General features: G+C 34.4%; 1 protein-coding gene across 9 annotated transcripts in view; it reads left to right on the forward strand.

Annotated features, from left to right (window-relative positions):
* MYO16 (myosin XVI) overlaps window positions 1–22,352 on the forward strand; it is a 717,368-nt gene that overhangs the window by 361,166 nt on the left and 333,850 nt on the right. For all 9 annotated transcript variants that reach the window (XM_054529223.2, XM_054529222.2, XM_054529219.2 and 6 more), the window contains 2 exons: window positions 1,122–1,232; window positions 11,991–12,056. In XM_054529223.2, coding sequence (XP_054385198.1) covers window positions 1,122–1,232; window positions 11,991–12,056 — 177 coding nt within the window. The remainder of the gene's footprint in view (window positions 1–1,121; window positions 1,233–11,990; window positions 12,057–22,352) is intronic.

Here is a 22,352-nt window from a genome sequence, read left to right on the forward strand (position 1 = left end):
AGCCTGGGGAGAAAATAAACCCATTTTATGAACTCATGGGAATGATTTTACTTTGCAAAATATCCACTAATATCAGAAAAAATAATCCTAAATTTAGTTTTATTAAAAATGTTTAGTATTTTTTACACTACATTGACTTGATAAGCAGAAATATTTATGTTCAAATTATTTAACAATGGTATATGCTATTAATAGTACATAATACAGATACAAATACAAAATGCAAATATAGACTACAAACATGAATACAAATGATAATTATTAAAAATTTACTAGGAGTATCAAAGAACTCACATTGATAAGAATATTCTTATTCTTTTGCTCCTCTGTGTGTGATATTAAAAAAAACTACTACCATATTATATCAAATGGCTACTTTTCTGAGCATATTCTGTGTATATAAAATTAAAATTGCCCATTTCTAATTTGAAAATAATGGATTTTCATTTAATTGAAGAATCCAAATTTATCTTTTTTATTTGAAATGTTGCACAGTCTTTAAACATTCATGGCATATTAAATTGAATAGGAAAGTATTTTTTCTTTATGACAGTTATTTTAATCTCATAGCTACCTTAATCTTAAAAGTAATGTAGAGCAGAATAGAAAGATCTGAAGTCTACCTTTAAAACCTGGCCTCATCCTACATGAATGCAGAATCTAAATTCCACGCACATTTCTTCCTTACCATGCCAGCAATGGTAACATGAAAAGTTTTGCTTTAGCTTAGGAAACACTACAAATATATGAGGTAGTGTTATCCCACTGCTTATCTTCCAGAGAACTGAGAACAGTACAGAGCTGTCTAAATTATCAGTAGGGAATAAGAAGAGTCAACATGCTGAACTCATCTTGACAGACCTAATGCCTGTGCCAACAGACAGGGTGTGTGCACCTGCACACTGGGGAGTACAGCACAAAAATTCTCATCTGAATACATTGCTCTGTGGCTTTGGAGGTTTTTTTTTTCTTTTTCATTGAACCATTTCATCTCTTAATAACAGTTCCTAACTCAGATTGTCTTCAAATTTTTGGCAGGTAATTGAAAGTGGAACATCCAACTGTGAAGAAAGTTGATTGGAAAGCAATTAGAATTGATCATACTTTCGGTTCTTCCCCAGGTCAAGCTAATGCCTCCTGCCCCAAACGATGACCTGGCAACGCTCAGCGAGCTCAACGACGGCAGCCTGCTCTATGAGATTCAGAAGCGCTTTGGGAACAATCAGATCTATGTGAGTGCCCTGGAAACTGACTTTTGCACTGCTTTTCTCTTGCTGCATATTTTTATCACCCTTCAGTGCTTCAAATGTTGCAAGTAAAGGGCTCATTGGAGCTTCTGGTCATGGTGATAGCTGAAGTTGAATTTCTTAAGGTGAGTTTAGCTTCATTCTGGCTCAGTTATAAGGCAAATTCAGCACAGTTCCAAATTTTGGAGCTAAGTATAAACTAATACCCTGTGGACAGACACAAGTACTGCTGTTAAACTTTCCTGTTGTCATGATTGCTGTGGAAGATCTTGCTAGAACCAGCAGGATCTGCACATGACTTATAAAATTGCTATGTGTCTCCTCTACTTTTCTTGAACCTGCTAGATCAGGAACAGGAAGCAAAAGAGCATACATTGACTATGCAGGTAAGACTGCCTCTCTATTTGCATGAGAAGAGAATTACCAGGAAATGTCTTTGTAAAGTAAATAATTTATACACAGATTCCTGATAGTAGAATCCAAAAATATGACTCAAATGACAGCATGGAGAATTTATTTACTGTGATTCTATCCTCATTTGTGTGTTACTTTCCCAACACTGATAACAGTTTAGACACCTTGTAATATCAAAATCATTCTCTTTCTCTTTCTCTTTCTTTTTCTCTCCCACTCTCTGATTTTGTTATATTCTACACAGAGCACAGAGTAATTCAATCAGAATGTCTATAAAGAAATCTGATTATGCATATACCAGCTATCCCTTTTTGATAACACTTGTTTTTTTTTCTAGTCTACTGAGAAACTGATTAAGTAATTTTCATGTAAATGTGAAGTCTGAGATTTCCTTACAAGTAATAAATTGTCAAATGCTGATTAGCCTATGAAAATGCAATGTAGCATCTTAATGCTTAGAAAAATTGCCTGCCACTGTAAATACACTTAAAATTAAGTACTCTGTCAAAATTAATGAAATCATGTCATTGGCATAAAGTGGTGAGAGCTGATTACTTTGGTCTCTGTTATCACCCTGTTACTTTTGTAAAGTGTGTATTTTTATTCCATTTTTTCATCTTTTTCCCAGTATTGCGTTGATTTTTTTTTTTGTCTTAATTATAGAAGCCTGGAAGACCATTGCCTAAATTGTTTTGTCTTTCTTTACCCATTTGTGCCTTTAAAGTGACATTTCATCTAAATATGCATTTAATCTGGTTCTCTCCACCCCGGTGGTAAGTACCCTCATCAAAGCCATTACCTTCCCTTCTCTAACAACCTCCTAACTTTCTAGGGGAGGCTTCGTTCTTTTTCAATCCAATCTCACAATGAACTAGAGTAAATTTTATAAAGCACAAATGTAATCTCAAAACTCCCAGTCTTGAATCTTCTCTATGGCCCACCACTTTTCATGGAACAAAGACCGCAACCCTTATTCCAGAGACTAGAATCCTCATGATCTGCCCTGAACAGTCACTGAGGACTCTTTCTCACTTATATCTAAAGTACTTGATTATCGCCTGCCTTCCTGCATCAAGGACTTTCCTTAGGCTGTTTTTTGTTTGTTTGTTTGTTTGTTTCTCCTAGAGTTATCTTTCTGCTCCATAAAATAGTTAGCTTTATAAACTCCCACTCAAATAACCCCACTCTTTAAGTAAACCTTCCCAGAGCTTCTAGATTACATCATCATGGACTATCTGTCTTTAGAGAATTTATCACAGTTGATTATTCTGTAACTCATTGGTAGTTTGTTAACATCTGGTTCCTGGGCTGCTCAAAAGCCAAACACCAGAGACAAGGTTGATGGGAGGCAAAGCAGGTTTATTTGGAAAGCCAGCAAAACTGAGAAGATGGTAAACTAGTGTTCTAATGTACCTTCTCCAATTTTTCAGGCTGGCCAGAGGGTGTTTATGGGAGGGACATAGGCAGAAGAGGAGAGTGTTTGTATCAAAAGGTGAATAAGGACTATAGACATCTGGGGACCAGGGAGGGTCTAAGGACTTGGGAACTTTGTCCTTGTCGGGCTACAACTTTCCTAGAAATCTTTGACAAAACATAGTTGTTTATGCACTTCTCCTTTAATCCCAGAGTAAAAACTACACGATTGATATTTTTGCATTATCTCAGTGCTTTAAGATGATCCTAGCCCACGTGCAAGAATAGGTAAAGCTGCTTAACAAAATGGAGTTCGTTATGTGAGTTTTTCTGCTATTTCCCTCTTAAACAGCAAATACTTCCTACGTTTTTATCAAACTCCTGCCTCTAGCTCCTCCACACAGTGAACTATCTTCTTAAATAATTTTTTTTCTAGTCAGTTTCTTTCTCTTTCTTGATCACCTGAGCTATTAATACTACTCTCTGCTTTCCGAATGTTCATATAACATAAATTTGCCACTGTGTGAGGCATGGGTTTCTTCTGCTCAATTCCTAGAATACAGAAAAGCTCAATCGATTAGGATCAATTTTGTAATAGGAATGCTGTACATTATGGTGTCTGAAATCACTTCTAATGGGTAGACAAGCAATTTAAACATTATGGATTAAATGATAATATGTGCTTCCCAATGTGTTGTCTGTGGACTAGCAGATATATGAAGTTTTTATGACCAGTGTGTAATGAAAATAAGTGTTTTTACAGAAACTCTTCCAGCAGTTTGTTGGTTTAATCCCTATCTGTTGGGGTTAATAAGAATCAGAGCTTGAACTTCATATGTCTTTTAATCACATTTTTTAGTAATTCTTTTCATTATGTTTTACAAAGGTATCAGTCCATGATTAATTGGGACTAAAAGCAAGTGATCCTTCCCCACAAATAGAAAATCACTAGTTCAATAGAAATCTCAAAATTCAAATACCTGAATTTGGTCATTTGAGCTCTTCCAACCTGCACGTCTCATGGCCTTTCCTCCCTGGCTCATGGCAGCCCCACTCTTGTCGCTTCTTGGGTCAACGCAGTTGGTGAGACTGTTGATGCTGGTTTTCCTTCCACACCCACATCTGATTTCCCTGCAAATGTCACCAGCCCTACCTTCAAGTTATACACAGAAGACCACCTCCACTGCTGCCTCCAGGCACACATCTTCCTACAGCAATTGCATTTTGCACTTACATTTTGTCCTGCAAATAAGTGTCTGGGCTTCTTTTGACCTCCCCTCTGTCTATTCTCAACACAAAAAGCCAGAGTAACAGTTAACAGTGTTAGAATGTACATTGCATTATGACACTTCTCTGCTAAAAGGATGCCCAATTCACTCAGTAAAGCCAGAGTCTGAGGAAAGGCTCATAAAGCCGCAACGCTTTCCCCCTACCTTTTGAATTTCTGACGTCAGATGCTGGCACCCTCCCCTGGGTGCCTCTACCCTGGCCACATTGCTGGCCTTGGTGTCTCATGAGTGTGGCCAGCACTTCGGTGCAGGCCTTTGCCTGAGTAATTTGACCACCATATGCCCATTCCTCCCTCCCTTCAGGTCTTCATTATCAGCGTCATTGCTTCTGGAGGCCAGCCCCCTAGTCTATTTTAAATTGGAAAATGCACTTCCTATCCTTCTGCCTTCATATGTTTTCCTCCACAAACTTACCACTCTCTAACATACTGTATATTTTTCTTATTTAGATTCTTATAAATACCATGTGCTGATTCTCCCTACACACACAGACTGTCTGTCTCTCTCGTTCTCTCATGCCCATACCCACTAGAATGCAAGCTCTATAAGGAAAATAATTCTTGTTTTGTTCACTGCTGTGTATGACCCATAATAGGTTCCCAATAAATATTGAATAAATGAGTAGACTTCCTCAACCAAATCCCTAATTTTAGACGAGAGAAATAAGTTAATATTTACTTATCCATACCAAATAACTGAGGGTTGAGCAATGATTTTTTTTCAGAGCCAAGATAAAATATTTTAGCTGACTTAATCATTTGACAAGGATTTTCATCTCTTTTTGCTACAGTCTGATTTGTTTTATAGTATGGTCTTTCAAAACAGATTGTAAATTGCCTTTTTACTAAGTGTATAACCTTCTATTTGTACGTTAGATTAGGGAGTTTCCACAGTCTGCAGTATTAGGGAGTTCTCAAACCTTCAAACAGAAAATGAAATGCGTGTGATGAGACACATGCTCACCAGGAAATGCACAAAATACAAGCATTGCATTCTCTGAATAGTTACTGCCAGCAGCGCCAGAGAGAACAGAATATGCAGTCAAATTCCTTTATGGACAGCAAAGAAGTTTGCTGGAAGTATTTATTTTACAAGCACATTAGTGGGACTTGAGACTCATTAAAAAACCCCACAAAATAAACACAAGACCTCCTGTAACATCTGGTTAGCCAAGAGAATTCTGAAACAAATATATTGTAATTGGATAAAAGCAAACCAGAGCAATAAAGCATTGCATGACAGCTCCTAGTACGCAGCCTCGCTCATTTCAGCCACTTAACATGCCACTCGGGGTGACCCAGGTTAATGTAGCAGAGCCTCTTTTTTTTTTTTTAACTTTTATTTTAGGTTTGGGTTGTAAAGGTTTGTTATACAGGTAAACATGTGTCATGGAGGTTTGTTTTACAGATTATTTTATAACCCAGGTATTAAGTCCAGTACATAATAGTTATATTTTCTGCTCCTCTCCCCGATTCCAGCCTCCTTGCTCAAGTAGACCCTAGTGACTATTGTTTCCTTCTTTGCCTTCATAAGTTCTTATCATTCACCTCCCATCCTTCTTTGCATTCATAAGTTCTTATCATTTACCTCCCACTTATAAGGAGAACATGAGTTTGGTTTTCTGTTCCTGTGTTAGTTTGCTAAGGATAATAGCCTCCAGCTCCATCCATGTTTCCATAAAAGACATGATCTTGTTCTTCTTTATGGCTGCATAGTACTCTATGATGCACATGTACCATTCTTTCTTTATCCAATCTGTCATTTATGGTCATTTAAATTGATTCTATGTCTTTGCTATTGTGAATAGTGCTGCCATGAACATTCATGTGCATGTATGTTTATGGTAGAGTGATTTATAATTCTTTGGGTATATACCCAGTAATGGGATTGCCGGGTTGAATAGTAATTCTGCTTTTAGCTCTTTGAGGTATCACAATACTGCTTTCCAGAATGTTTGAACTAATTTACACTCCCAACAACAGTGTAGTGCTGCACATCTGTGACCATCTGTTCTTGGACAGAGCTGATAAAAACAAGCAATGAGGAAAAGACTCCCTCTTCAATAAATGGTGCTGGGACAACTGGCTAACCATAAGCAGAAGAGTGAAGCTAGACCCCTTCCTTGCCCCATATACAAAAATTAACTCAAGATGGATTGAAGACATAAATGTAAAACCCAAAACTATAAAAACCCAGGAAGACAACCTAGGCAGTACCATTCTGGACATCTTTCTTAATCAACAGATTTCTAAATTCACTCACAATCTGCTTTCTAGCTCCATTTTTCTTCTCTGGAATTTAACAGGAGTTTTCAGATACTACATTAGTAAGGTCCTCTGCAGATGTATTATTTCACTTTTATTTATTTTCTTATTTACTTGGGTATAGAATACCGAGCAATACTTTTTTTCCATAAATGTTGTATTAAATAACAACATATAAACAAGGTAATATACAACTCATTAATATATGGCTTAATGAACTTTTACTTCATGAACACACCCACGTAACCTGCAGCTTCATAATGTAATAGAAGACAGAAGTCCTCCCCCAATCCACACTTAGTGATTACAAAATATTCTGACATTTACAGCTATAGATTGGTTTTGTCTGTGTTTTTTAACTTTATATAAATGCAATCTGTTTTGTAGTAGTCCTCTCATTATTATGTTTCTAATATTCAGCTATGCTGTTGCTTGTAAAAGCATTTACTAATTTTTGTTTATGTACAATAAACTACTATATGAGTATATTCTAATTTATCCACTCTATACTTGAGGAAACTTTGAGTTGTTTCCACTTTTTTAGTAATTATGAATAATATAAACAGTTTTGCCCCTTTTTATTTTTTGGCCCACATAAGTACTTCTGTGGGATCTTTACCTAGGAGTGGAATGCCAGCATCATAAAATATGTTCAGCTTTGGTAGCTACGACCCAATTGCTTCTGACATAAATGGTATTTTTGTTGCACTAACAGTTTTTCAAATTCCAGCTATTCTGGCAATTGTGGAGTGGTAGCTTATTTTGGTTCTAATTTCTATTTCTCTGATTTAACAAATGAAAATATTAATATGTGTTTGTTGTTCATTTGATTATCTTCTTTTGTGAATTGCCTGTTCAGGTATAGTGCCATTAAAATTGGGTTTTCTTTCTTCTTCTTGATATATAGGAGTTTTTATATATTCACGATATTCTTTTTGTTGTGAGACATACATATTGAGAACATTTTCTTCCAGTTTATGGTTTGTATTGTACTCTTCAAATAGCGTATTTAAAAGAAGCAAAGTGTACAATTTTACAGATTCTTTAGGGTTCATACTTTTTGTGACCTGTTTAAGAAAGCTTGGCATTAGTTATGAAAATGTTTTCCTACGTTTTCTTTATAACATTTGATTATTTTAGCATTTACAGTTAAGATATTTTGGTGCTGATCATAATCCTGAAAGACACAATCCCCAATGCCATAATTCAGAATGTTGAAATCTCAAAAGACCGAAATCCCCAAAAATCAAAATCCCCAAAGTCTGAAATGCCAAACATCTATAATCCTGCAAATCACAATCCTGAAAGAATAAAATTCTGAATGTTAAAATCCTGAAAGCTGAATTCTAGGGAAAGGATTATTGTGTTTTTGTTGTATGCAGAAGAGTTGCATCATGATGGCTTGCAGGATTTTGGACTTTAGGTACTTCACTCTCTTGGGATTTCAGCATCCAGGATTATGTTGTTTAGGTTGGTGTCTTTTGGGATTATGGCCCAAACCCAAGGCTATCATATTACCCCTGTGGAAAAGATTTCACAATGGTAAAAGAGGAGGATCCAGATTAAAACTCTTCCCACATGTGTCTCCCTGCTGCATGGCCACAGCACCTTTGTCCTAAACAGGTGACCCCAGGGAGTGGGTGCATTTTCTAGGATCTGTTTTCTTTTGTATTGGTCCATGTGTTCCTAAACAAATCCCCAAATATCTTGATCATTACAGCTATATAGTCAATCCTGACAAATAGAAAGTCCCCTAAGTTTGTTCTTAAACATGTATTAGCTAATCATGACCTTTGGTTCATGTATACTTTAAAGTTAATTTAACAATTTCAATTGGATTTGTATTGGTATTGCGTTGGATATATAGATTAAGTGGAAATAATTGAGATTTTTACAATATTTGATTTTTCATTTCACAAAATGTTACAGCCCCTTTATTGGCCATCTTTAATTTCTCTGGAGCAATTTTTATTTTTTGGTGTAGAAGTCTTTCCCATATTATTAAATTTGTTTATCAGCATTCTTCATGTTTTGAGGACATAATAAATGTTTGCTTGTTTGTTTGTTTTATGGAAAATAAGAAGAAAAAATTATTTTCTAATTGTTCACGGGTAATATATAGAGAATACAATTTTGATTTTTTCATATTCATTTTTTATCCATCAAACTTGCTAAATTTATGTGTCAGTATTAATTTATATAAACAGTCCATTGGTTTTCTGCATCAATGCCATATAGTCTGCAAATGATGACTTTTCTTTTTTAAAACAATGTCATACCTTTTTATCTTGCATCATTTCACGAGATAGAACTTCACTAAAAAGACTGGAAATGTCGATAGTAAGTGCCCTATCCATTGCCAATCCCAGAAAAAAGCTTTGAGTGTTTCATCATTAAGAAATTTGTGGTAGCTGTGCCATAGGTATCATTACTTTTCATTAGATTAAGGAAGTCCCATTATATTCATGGTTTTCAAACTTATTTTTTAATCAGTAATGAGCATTGGATATTATTAAATGCTTTCTCTCTGTTTATGCAGATCATCATATGTCTTTTTAAGTTTTTTTAAATATTATTAGTTACAAGTATTGATCTTCAATTAGAAATCAACCTTGCATTTCTACAGTAAAGCTATTTGAGATGTATTATCATTATTACTAAATTGCTGGATTCAATTTGTTAATATTTTGCTTAGGATTTTTACATGTATTTTAATGAGAGAGTTCAACCTGTAGTTTTCCTTTATTGCAATATCCCTATCAGATTCTAACATCAATTTTATGTGGTGTTCTTAAAATGTGAAGTGTTCCCTTTTCTGTTATCTTCTGAAATAATTTGTAGAATATCTGTTTATTTTGTACATCAATGTTGGGGAGAATTCAACAGTGAAGCCTAAGTTTTCTTTGTGGAAAAATATTTTAGACATAGATACAGCTTACTTTATAGGGAAATAACTAAATAGAATTTCTGTTTCTTACTGTGTTAGCTTTGGTATGATGTGTTTTCCTAGGATTGTTGTCTGCTTGACCTTAATTTCTAAATTTAGTGGCTACAATATGGTTCATAATACCATCTTCATCTGTTTTTATGTCCATACAATCTGTCTTGATGTCATATTACTGATTGCTATTGGTAGTTGGTGCATTTGCTCTTGTTTTCTGAATGAGTTTTGCTGGGGTAAATTGTACATTTTTCAAAGGATCACCTTTTGGCTTTTTTCACCCTATTCCATTGATTTCTGCTTTGATATTATTTTATTCATTTTACTCATTTATTTCTTTTTAATTGATGTAATTTTTTAAACTCCTTGAAGTCAATACTTAGATCATTAATTATCACTCCTTTTTTCCTTTTCTAACATGTATTCTAGGCTATTTTAAACTCCTTGAAGTCGATACTTAGATCATTAATTATCACTCCTTTTTTCCTTTTCTAACATGTATTCTAGGCTACAATTTTTATCTTAAGTAGACCTTTAGTTGCATCCCGCAAGTTATGATATGTTATAATAGAAATACTCTTATTTGCATTTTAATTCCTTTTTTACTCATTAGTTATTTGCAGATATATTGTAAAATTTCAAAATGTTTGGTGGTTTTCTAGGTATCTACTAGTGACTTCAATATCTTTTTAATTAAAATAACCTATTTTAAAATTGCATATTTTTAAGGGATACAACATGAGTTTTGTTTGTTTGGATTTTTGTTTTTGGTTTTGTGTTTTTGAGACAGGATCTCACTCTTTCACCCAGGCTGGAATACATTGGTGAGATATCAGCTTACTGCAGCCTCAACCATCCAGGATCAAGTGATCCTCCTGCCTCAGCTTCCTGAGTAGCTGAGATGACAGGCATGCACCACCATGCCCAGCTAATGAAAAAAAAAAAAAAATTGTAGAGATGGCATCTCACCGTGTTACCCAGGCTAGTCTTGAACTCCAGGGCTCAAACAATTCTCCTAACCTCCTGCCTCGTCCTCCCAAAGTGCTGGGATTATAGGCCTGAGCCACAGCACCTGCCCATGATGTTTTGATGTACATACACTTAGTGAAATGAATTCTACAGTGCAGCACATTAACATACTCATCACCTCACATAGTTATCTTTTTCTTTTGTAGTAAGAGCACCAAAACTCTACTCTCTTAGCTAATTTTTAACACACAGTACAATATTCTTTTTTTTTTTCTTTTTAAAGGGAAAGTGTTTATTTGGATTTAGTTTTCTGGTGGGTGACATTAAGGCCCTTCACACAGAGTTCAGGAGACAATATTCTATCCTAATTCTACTGTAATAGAACATACTCTGTGTGACCCAAATCTTTTAAGTTTAATGAAACAAGCCAGTGTTCAGCTTGTCAGTAACAGTGTTTTATATAAATAAATTGGTCAATGTGGTAATTATTACTTTAAAATTTTGTCTGCTTGTTCCATAAATTACTAAGAAAAATGGTTAAAATGTTCCACTATAATTGTGAACTCATGTTGTTCTCCTTATATGTTATTTCTTTATATATGTGATGCTAGATTTTAGTCTTCTAGAAATTTAGAAATGTTGTTTCTTCCTGATTGATTTACCATTTTACTGCGAAATGTTTCTTTTTATTTCTGGTACTGCTTTCAAAAGCACATTTTCTATAAATTAATTATTTCCATAGTCACCTTCTTTGCTGTTATTATTGTTTGCATGCATACCTTGCTTCATTCTTTTCCCTTTTTTTTTCGTCTATATGTTTAGGATGTTTCTCTTTAAAGTAGTCATCTTTCATATTTTAATACAATTTATAATCTTTGTATTTTAATGGGAATATTTGGTACCTTTACAATTGATGTAGTTGCTGGTGTTTGGGTTTAAATCTATCATTTTATAATTTTTATTTGTTCCATCTTTACTTTGTGCCTTTGTATCTCATTGTCACTTTTTAATTGAAACAAAGTATTTTATTTGATTATTGTGCTTTACTAACTTCTCACTTATGCAGTTTATTATTTTGTAGCAGAATAACAGAATTTGTTACCCCATTGACTTTTTCATAGGAATTTTGTCATATGTTTTAAGTCTATATTTTTTCATTGTTTGGTTCTCACAGAATCTTTTAAGAAAAGAAATTCTTAGAATTTAACTGTTTCATTTCTCATATGTTCAGTGAAATAAAGCCTGTTTTATTTAATTTGAATTATTTAATTCATTTAATATTTTAAATTCCAAGCTTTAAAAAATTGCAAAATATTAAAAAATAGCAAAATACTAAAGTAGATTTTTTCTTATTATTTATATTTCATGCAATGGTTTTTAAATTGTATGATTTGTATTGTTTAAAGATGCTGTTTATATGACTCATGAACTGTTTGCATCCCTTTTTTCATAGACATTCATTGGAGACATTCTTTTGCTTGTTAACCCATACAAGGAGCTTCCAATTTATTCTTCCATGGTGAGTACAAAATTTTAAATACCATTGAATAATGTAGAGTAATACTTTCTAGTCGTACATATTTGTATCAAATGATTAAAAAAAAACAGTAAGGCAAACTTCTAAAAAACATTTTTAAATTTGAATTGAATGATTGTGTAGTAGTGACTTTAATTCATTTTGAGCAACTTTAAAAATCGAAGTTATTTTATCAAAATGTTTCTTTGCACTTAAAATGTGTAATTTGTTTATGACTATAGCCATTAGACAGGCTTCTAAAATTAAATAATATGTAAATATATTTTCCATACATTCTTGACTAACTCAAGATCATTTGGCTTAGAGCCCTTATTTGGACACGTGACTTGTTTCTGAAGAGTTCTATAATGTTAAAGCAACGGGAATAAAAAAGAGTAATATTGCATGTTTACATTTTCCCAAATGACTTGCCAAGTTTAATTATGAGGCCCTAAAAATTAAAAGAGAAATTACTTGTAGAAAATTATTCCAGTCAATTGAAAATGCAATATGATTTTTGAGTAGAAATGGGTCAAAAATACGATATCATAGGAGCTATTTTTTGTGTAACAACAAGGCTGATTCCGCTAATAGAGAACAGGAGCCTGCCTGAAATCAGGAGGCAGGGAGTGGGTATATGTTCCTGAAGCCAGGGCTCACTCATAAGATGTGGCAGGCAGGGAGGAGGACAGAGAGAGGAGAGGAAAAAAGAGAAATTCCTCCAACTTCCTAGGAAATAAAATATGTATTTTCACAGAAATAGTTCATGAGAACAAGAGAGCATCCACCACCCCACCCTCCACCCATCTTATCAAAAGTCAGTTCTGGCTGGACTCGGTGGTTCACGCCTGTAATTCTAGCACTTTGGAGGACCAAGCCTGGTGGATCACTTGAGGCCAGGAGTTTGAGACCATCCTGGGCAACATAATGAGAGACCCATCTCTGCAAAAAACAAAACAAAACAAAAACAGTTAGCCAGCCATGGTGGTGTGTGCCTGTGGTTACAGCTACTCAGGAGGCTGAGGCAGGAGGATCACTTGGGCCCAAGAAGTTGAAGCTGCAGGGAGCTGTGATTGTATTACTGCACTCCAGCCGGGGAGACAGATTGAGATCCTGTCTCTAAATAGAATAAAGTAAAATTAAATTAAATTAAAAAGTCAGTGCCATGGTTACTTTAAAGCTGTGTTGAAACCTGCCTACCCTCCTCATTCCTCCTGATCCTATGCCAGCCTCACGCTGTGCAATCTAAGGGTGTATGTGAGCATGAGATGCTAGAGCAAGGTAATCACCCATGATCATCTCAGGAGTTTCATCCAAGGACTGAAATTAATCTGACATGTGGTTATTAAATGGTTTTGAGAAAAAGCTCAGTTCTGTATCTTTCACTTTGTGAGTCCTAATTAATATTTCTGTGAATATGTGTATTGATGTATAATATAAATATTGCGTAGCATACAAATATTAAATCTTCTGTTCAACTAATTTATAAAAGTCATGACACTCTAAAAATCATAATGCAGATGAAGAAATAGAGCATTAGTAGGATCACAGATGTCTCCCATGCCCTGTCTCAAACGTAACATACCTCCCCAAAAGACGGTACAATTCCAACTACTCTCGCCCTCCGCTTTGCCTGGTTGAACTTTATATGGGTGAAATCTTGCAGACTATCTTTCTCTGTACCTGGCTGCTTCCTTTCAATATTATGGAAAGTAAATTCACCCATGTTTTTATGTGTAGCAATACAATAAGTGCAATAGGTTATTTTATTTTAAATGGCTGTATAAAATTTCCTTTTGTGGATATATGGCAGTTTAATTAACTATTGACGGAGATTTTGTCTTTTGAAGCAAGAATATTACTGCTATGAACATCCTCACAAATTTTTTTTGATAACATGTATACTTCTTTTATTGGAAAGAGTGGAATTGGTACATCAAAGTGTATACGTACAGTCAGTTTTGATAAATACCGACAATTTTCTGAGTGGTTGTACTAAGGTATATCTACAACTTAATACAGAAATTCTAGTTGCTTCTCTTCCTTGATCAAATTTCATTTGTTTACTTATCATTCTACTGGCTATATATATAGTGGAATCTTATTGCTCTAATTTGTGTTTCTCTGACAAACAATGATATTAACCACATTTTCACATAGTTACTGTACAGTTATATCCTGTTTTGTGATGCATCTATTCCAGGATTTTATCCTGCTTATAAATTAAAAACTTTAAAATTGGTTCATCTACCTTTTTTATTGGCTTGAAAGATCTTTAAGCATTCTGGATTCTCAATGCATATTGAAAACATCTTGCAAGAGTTAGGGGTCAAGATTCATTTTTTAAAAATGTATATTAACCTGACACAGTACTGTTTCTTAAAAAGACCATCCTTTCAGCTGGGCGCGGTGGCTCACGCCTGTAATCTCAGCACTTTGGGAGGCCAAGGCAGGTGGATCACAAGGTCAGGAGTTCAAGACCAGCCTGGCCAACAAGGTGAAACCCCGTCTCTACTAAAAACACAAAAATTAGCCAGGTGCGGTGGCAGGCGCCTGTAAACCCAGCTACTTGGGAGGCTGAGGCAGGAGAATCACTTGAACCTGGGTGGCAGAGGTTGCAGTGAGCCGAGATCGCGCCACTGCACTCCAGTCTGGGCGACAGAGTAAAACTCTGTCAAAAAAAAAATCCTTTCTCCAGGACATTATGTTGGCACTTTTGCATAAAACTGGTAACTATATATGAATGGATATAATGGATATAGAATTTCCATTCAGTTTGATTAGTCTATTATAATACGTTTTTATGCCTTGTACTCTAAGTCATCTACCTTTGGTCTTCAAAATTGCCCTAGCAATTAATTCCTGGCCTTTTCCTTTAAGGTTTATAATCAGCTTGTCAATTCTGGGGGCGCTGAGGGGACTCCCCCTGGGATTTTGAATTTGATTGCATTATATTTACAATTCAATTTAGAAACAGACAAAAAATGTTAGTAGTACTGAGTCTTTTAACTATATTCATTTATTAAGGTCTTTAAAATGTGAAATTCCTCTCAGTGTGTCATCTTGTGTTCTCTTCTGGAGGATATATTGCATAGTGTTCATTAAATGTTTTTAAATGCTGTTATAAATAATCATTTAAAAATTTTATTTTCCACTGGTGTGTTCTCCATGTATGTATAAAAACACAATTTAAAAAGTCTTACCATAAACTAGCAAGTTTGCAAAATTTATTAGCTATAAAATTAGTGTGTTTTAAAAATACTCTGTGTACACAATCTTATTGCCTGAAACAATAATAATTTTCTTTCTTTCTTTAAAATCCTATTATTAGTCTGTTCTTATGTTATTGGATTGGATCACCAGAATAATGTCAGATACTATTAATAATTTCATTTAAAAATATATATATATTTCTTATCTCAGGAGAAATCTTTAGTAATTAAACCTTAAGTATAAAAATCATTATAAATTTTACATAGATACCAGTTATCAGATTAAGGAAATTTCATTTTATTGCTATTTTAAGAAGTTTTTATCATAGAAAAGGTATTGAATTTTATCAAATGTAAGTATTTTTTCTGTACCAATTGTTGATATGAATATTTTTCTCCTTTATTTTGTTTGTGAATTATAATTCCTGATTTTGAAATATTAGACCTACCTTACATTTTTGATGTTTTATCCTTTTCTTTATATTACTGAAGTCTGTTAAATAATATTTTGCTTAGGGCATCTATGATAAGCCTCCAATTTTTCTTTTTTTTATTAAAAAAATCTTGTATATCAAAATTATGCTCATTTCATAAAGAGAATTGGAAAGTGTACTCTATTTTCTAGTCTCTGAAAGAGTTTGTAAATTTGGTGTTGCTTCTCTCTTAAATGTTTAGAAGAATTCACAACCGAAACCATTAAGACCTGGTATTTTCTTTGCGAGAAGGTTTTAGTTCTGGATTTAAGTTCTTCGACATACATGGGACAGTGCATATTCTTTCTGTGCTAGTTTTTAATGATTGCATTTTTTAAAAATTGTGTTAGTTCTATTTAATCTTCAAAAGTTTTTGGCATAGAATTATTCATAGTTCTATTTATCTTTTTTAAATTTGTAGAATTTTAAGTGGCTTCTTTTTATTCCATATGTTGGTAATTTGTGACTTTTCTGAGTTTTTAAAATTTCCTTCTTTCTAATTTATTTGGGTATAATTTGATTATTGTTTATGTTGTATAGATATATCCTTGATTTCCCGCCTTTCCTAAAATAAGTATTTGGGGCTTTTAAATTTTACTTTAAATGTAGCTTTACTGAATTCTACATGTTTGCTATTTCATAAATTCATTATCAATTAGTTTAAGATATTATCTGTTTCTATTTGTGATTTCTTTCCATAAAAATATATATATATATATGTGTATATGTAGAAAGTCTATAAAAATATAAACCGAATTAATCTTTGTTTTCTACTTTTGTTTCTCTTTGACCACAGTCTGGATAATTGCCTGGCCATATTTTAAATTCTCTTTTCTGTTATTTTGAATCTGCTGATAAAATCATTGCTTAAAATGCTGATGTCTGTTATGTGATTTTTTTCAATGCTAACGTTTCATTTTAAACTCTTAGGGTTTCCAGGTTTCTGGTGAAATTCTTCGTCTTCATCATGCCACTTATTTTCTTGAACTTGTTATTTTTAATCCTGTATCTTATGACTCTAATATTGAGGTCTGTTTCTACTATGTGACTGTGTGTGTGTGTGTGTGTTGGTTCTACATATGTGGATATATTTACTGACATCCATGGGGATTTTTGATGGAATATTGAACTTTCCATATAAAAAAAACCATAGGGCCCAGGAAGACATTATCTTCCTTCCAAGAAGATTTGACTTTTCCTTCTAGAGGGCACATAAGTTGTAGACAAACCTACTTGACCTTGTGAAGTCTCGTTTAATTTTTGTATTTGCTCCCTTCAAAAAGGTGAGCCCCCTTATAGGTCTCAGGTGGAGAGTTGGGATGATATTCATTTGGCTTTCCTCTGTTTCTGAACCCTAAACTTGGATTTGCGTCTCCCCAGTACTGTGTGAGGCTGCTCAAATCTCTGCTGAGCATGAGACACTTAGGCTGACTTTCTGTGATGCCACCGAGAGATACTCAGCACAGCGGCACTGTGTGCTGGGAGGAGGGGATGGAAAAGATCCCATGTGGCCCTGTGCATCCTGATTTTCTTCAAGATCTTAGCTCCCTAAGACATTGCTGCTTTGGTGATTTTACTACCCCTGCCATTAGATGCTTGATTTGTATTTTATCCAGTCTTTGTAATTGTTCATGATTAGGAGAATTTGACTGATACTAGCTGCTTCATTACAGTATAGGGTAAAGGAGACTACATCTGTTTTTATTGCATTGGTGTCAGAAGATCATTTGCCCTCAGATACCTAGGTTAGTTTGGCATTTCATGCCTTTAATTTTTAAATTCTGTATGCATTAAGGGGTGGGAGGGGAAAGAGAGAGAGAAACACACCCTATTTAAAGTTACTGTTGATAATATTATTTCTGGCTTATGTTTATGGTAACAGTTGATTGTAGAGTTAACAAAAATTAACAGTGAGACAAAAGTCAGCTTTGAATAATTGAATGAAAAGTTAAAAAATGACTCTTATTTGGATGCTTCTATGGATCTAGAGGTAAAGTTTTAAGTATTAGCCAAAATTTAACATAATATTTTTTATAGTATGACACAATTTGTCATACTATATTGTATCTTGTGCTGGGAAAAAAACTGTTAATTTGTGGTATGTTTGTTTTTCAAGTGTTGACACTATAGTAGTATTATGGCTTCAAATAATACATTGTATTTGCAGTTTTTTTAGAAATACACATTCATAGAGAAAATAAGAAATATGTTAAGAGACATATTTGTTTATTAATGTAAGAATAAGGTATAATACATTGAGATCATTACCAGAATAGTTTATTAAAACTGAAAATGGCTAATGCAACTTATAATTTATATAATTATTAATATAAATAAAATCTATATATGTTTCAATATATATGAATTAAGTATTTCATATATAAGTATTATGATTTTATAAAATGAATTTACATATATATATACACATACCACCTTTTATATTCATCATTTCTAAATCTGTCACAAAATAAAAATGGAAAATAAATACAAAAAATATATCAGGTAAAAGGTGCACTGATATAAAGCTTACAATAAAATTATCTGCTTTTTATAGGTCAGGAGAAAAGGTGAAAGTGTCTAGTCCTTCTGACTTGACATCCATTGTGTAGAATCAAATAGTTTGTGCTCTCCTTGACTACAGGTAACAACCCATAAAATTATAGATATTAGGTTGCTACAAGGACATACATTTTACATTGAATTAGTGGTTATTCCCTGTAGCAATATTAGTGCCTAGTAAATAATATCAAGTAGTCACCTATCAGGTATTCATTAAAACGATCTTGTTGTCCTCAGGCCACACAACAAAAATTTATTTCTTTTTGTTTCTAGTTATTATCATGGTATTATGTCTGTTGTTTTAAATGACAAATTTTGTTCAAATATTTGGGTTTCTTCCCATGTCAATTACTTTACAAGAAAAAAATAAAACATTAAATATAATTATATCTGTAAAGATTATAAAGACGAGGAGAATGACTTCTCCGTTTCATATTTAAAAAGAAATTCACATATAACATCTGCATTTTAGTTTTATTTCATTATCATTAACTCTGTTATATTAAGCCTTTGCATAACATTCATTTTTATTTCTAGCAAGTTATTAATCATGGACGTAGAACACTCTTGAGGCAAACTTCATTTCGAGACTGATGTCTACACAAGGCAGCAGGCAGGACTCCCAGATTGCTTTCTGCCACAGCAGTGCAGATCTGATGCTAACAACAACCACTGCCCAGATGCGGGTCACAGTGGCCGAGTCAGCAGGCAGTTCTACAGGAAGTCCAACCAACCAGGACAGGGTCCATTATTGTGCTGCCTATTTATGTTGAAGACACGTAATATCATTCATTTTAAACATGTTACATGTAGGGGAGAAAGAGAAAATAGAAAGGAGCCAGATCTTCCTGCATGGGCTTTACAAAAAAGCAACCTTAAAATCAGAAACAAAAATGCATCATCAAGCCAACAAACATATGTTGACTCTATAAGAAAATACGTTGCCTTAGATACTTACAGTGTCCTCATCTTAGAGCACTGTGTAGACATGCTAGAGACAAAACACAAATAACAATGAAAAAATCACATACTTCACTTCTAGCTGAGAACAACAATTAAATAGCTGTATTGAGGGTGTGTAGCCCTAATTGGCAAGTCAAGAGGTTAGAAGGGAATAAATCCTATCAGGTTTTTTTTTAAAAAAGCATCACAATAAAAAGGAAATGTGATCGGGCAAAACTTAAAAAATTAGTAAGATTCTGATGAGCAGAAGAATGGTTTAGAGCCACAATATGGGGTTTTAAAAATATATAGGACTATTTAGAGAAATGCACCATGCAATTTGATATGAGCAAGAAGTTAAAAATATTATAATATTTGAAATTCTAGGAAATGAAAACAGCTGCCATTGTTGAGTGCTTATTACATGGCAGAACTGCCTCAAATGGCTTTACATTTATTATCACATCTCATCTCAAAAGGCAAGCAAATCAGTATAAGAATTGTTACTTCTACTCTGCAGTTGAATAAACTGAGACTTGAGGTTAAGCAGATTTTCTCAAGTCTTCCCGTGAGTGGCAGAGCTAGCATTAAAGTCCAGGTCATGCAACTCCAGAGCGAATGCTTGGCAGGCTTCTCTCAGCAGCGCAAGTTCTGTGCCCAGAGGCAGACAGTTTCATTATTATTATTAATTATTATTATTATTATTACCATCATATGTGATCTTTTGTAAACACAAACACATACTTTCTCAAAATACTTCACCTATACATAGGTATACAGTTCACAAATAGGACACCTGTACAGGCCTACAGAGTGAGATGTTCATAGCATAGTGTGAAACCAACAGCCCAGGGCACTTGGAGCCTTTGGCATCTGAGACGTTCCACAAAGTTTCTAGGCTTGCCAGAGAAGGGGCCAGTGGCTCAGTGGCTCTCTCGTAAGCTGTGGTAGCATTGGTGGCTTAGAAATTAACATGGCAGGATTCTGCAATCTGCTGGTGGTTTATGGAGAAGTATAATGACCAGTGAAGAAAAGGAGGGACTTTATCCATTAAGAAGGGAGGAACTTGTTATCTGAAACTAGAGTCCATCGAAGATTAGCAAGGCTGAGCTCTTGTCATCTCACCTATGAGCTAAAATGGAGTGTTTAAAATATCCCCTGACCAAGAATCCTCTTGTTTCAATTGATACAAATAAGGAAAGAAGACAGTGAAGTGAAGAGAAAAGACAGATGGGGAAGGAAGAGTCTGGCCCTGATGATATTCGCTGGACCCAATGAGAAGTGCAATTTTAACTATGAGAATGGTAACCAATTAAAAAGTTAGATGGCTTGTCAGTCACTCAGAAAACAGGGACTGCATAAGCAGAAATCCTCAAAGTTGTATAGAATTACCCTGTCATTATTATTTCCATAATTATATTATGTATAAAGCATAGAATCAGCATCAGGTAATGTGTTACCAGGTGTTAGCAATGGGCTATTCCACAACATGAACTGTAACACTGCATGGGAAAGAGATTTACAAGAAAGGGGAGCTGAGACAGGTTATGAGTTTATCAGGAAATAACTTTCTTTAGACACGCAAGGCTCATCACCCACATCTACTCTCTAGTAAAATCTGGCATAAAGAGAATACCTAAGCCCAAATAGATTTAAATAAATAAAATTTTAAAACCCTAGCCAGCCGTGGTGGTATGAACCTGCTGTAGTCCTAGCTACTTGGGAGGCTAAGGCAGGAGGATTGCTTGACCCCTGGGGATGGAGTCTGCAGTGATCTGTACTTGGGCCACTGCACTCCAGCCTGGGCAGCTGAGCAAGACCCTGTCTCAAGGAAATGAAAATGGAAAAATATATAGTTAGAAAGAGAAATGAACTCCATTTACACACAGATGGATACATGATCCAGGCTGTCTCTTGTGTCTGTTGAACATCTAATGAAATTCTCATTTACAAAATAGAGAGTTGAAAAACATTTTGTCAAATTACAGTCTAAGTCTATGTTGGACTTGGGGAGAAGTGAATTAGTGTTAGTACAAGTTTTCAAACAAGAACAGAAATTAGATCTGCTGGACAATGAAGTTGGACTAAAGCTCCTCAGTTTCATGAATTATAATGTGTATATCACTGTCATTTAATTATTCTTAATATTCATTGCAACTTCTGGAATAATTAAAAATGAAAAAAGTTCAAGCAGAATGCAACAGACAGTTGTGTGCCCACCACCCATATTGGTTTCATATCTCTTTTAAAAACATTTAAAATTAAAAGTGCTGTATTTTTTTTCACATGTACTTTTGTGATTGGGATGCAGCTTTAAGGGTGTGCTAAGAAAACACTGTGTCCTAATTTAATTGTAACATTTATTTTCTGAGTGGTACAAAAAATAACAGTATGTTTTAATCATATGATGTCTTAGATTAGATAGATGACATATTGTTCTATAAACACAAGGTAAGTACCACTTCAACTTCAACCTACTTATTTTCGTAAGCAGTGATAATGGTTATCTTGAAGTTATTATCCTTCCATCCAGTGTTTTATATGTTTACTATATACATGAACACATATATACATTCAAAAAGTGGGTATACCACTATTTTCTATATTTTAATTAACTCATAACATAGTAACTATATTCTTTTTAATTTTTTTTGAGATGGGGTCTTCCTCTGTTGCCCAGGCTGGAGGGTAGTGGCATGATCTCGGCTCACTGCAACCTCCACCTCCCAGGTTCAAGCGATTCTCCTGCCTCAGCCTCCCAAGTAGCTGGGACTACAGGCGTAAATTAGGTGCCACCACGCCCACTAATTTTTTGTAGTTTCAGTAGAGATGGGGTTTTCCCAAGTCAGCCAGGATGGTCTCAATCTCCTGACCTCATGATCTGCCCACTCAGCCTCCCAAAGTGCTGGGATTACAGGCGTGAGCCACTGCGCCCAGCCTTTAACTGTATTCTTTTACAAAAAAGCTGTTGATCAGCCCTCACGCTTTCAAAAATTTTCCATCTTGAAAATTTTAGACTTCAGAAAATTTATTCTAAAGTCCCTCTAGAATTTTCTTGTAATGACACACAACCAGTTATATTTGTCTATTAATTATAGACTTTTAACTTATTT

This window comes from Pongo abelii, chromosome 14 (assembly GCF_028885655.2).
Source record: "Pongo abelii isolate AG06213 chromosome 14, NHGRI_mPonAbe1-v2.0_pri, whole genome shotgun sequence".
NCBI classification, from domain to species: Eukaryota; Metazoa; Chordata; class Mammalia; order Primates; family Hominidae; genus Pongo; species Pongo abelii.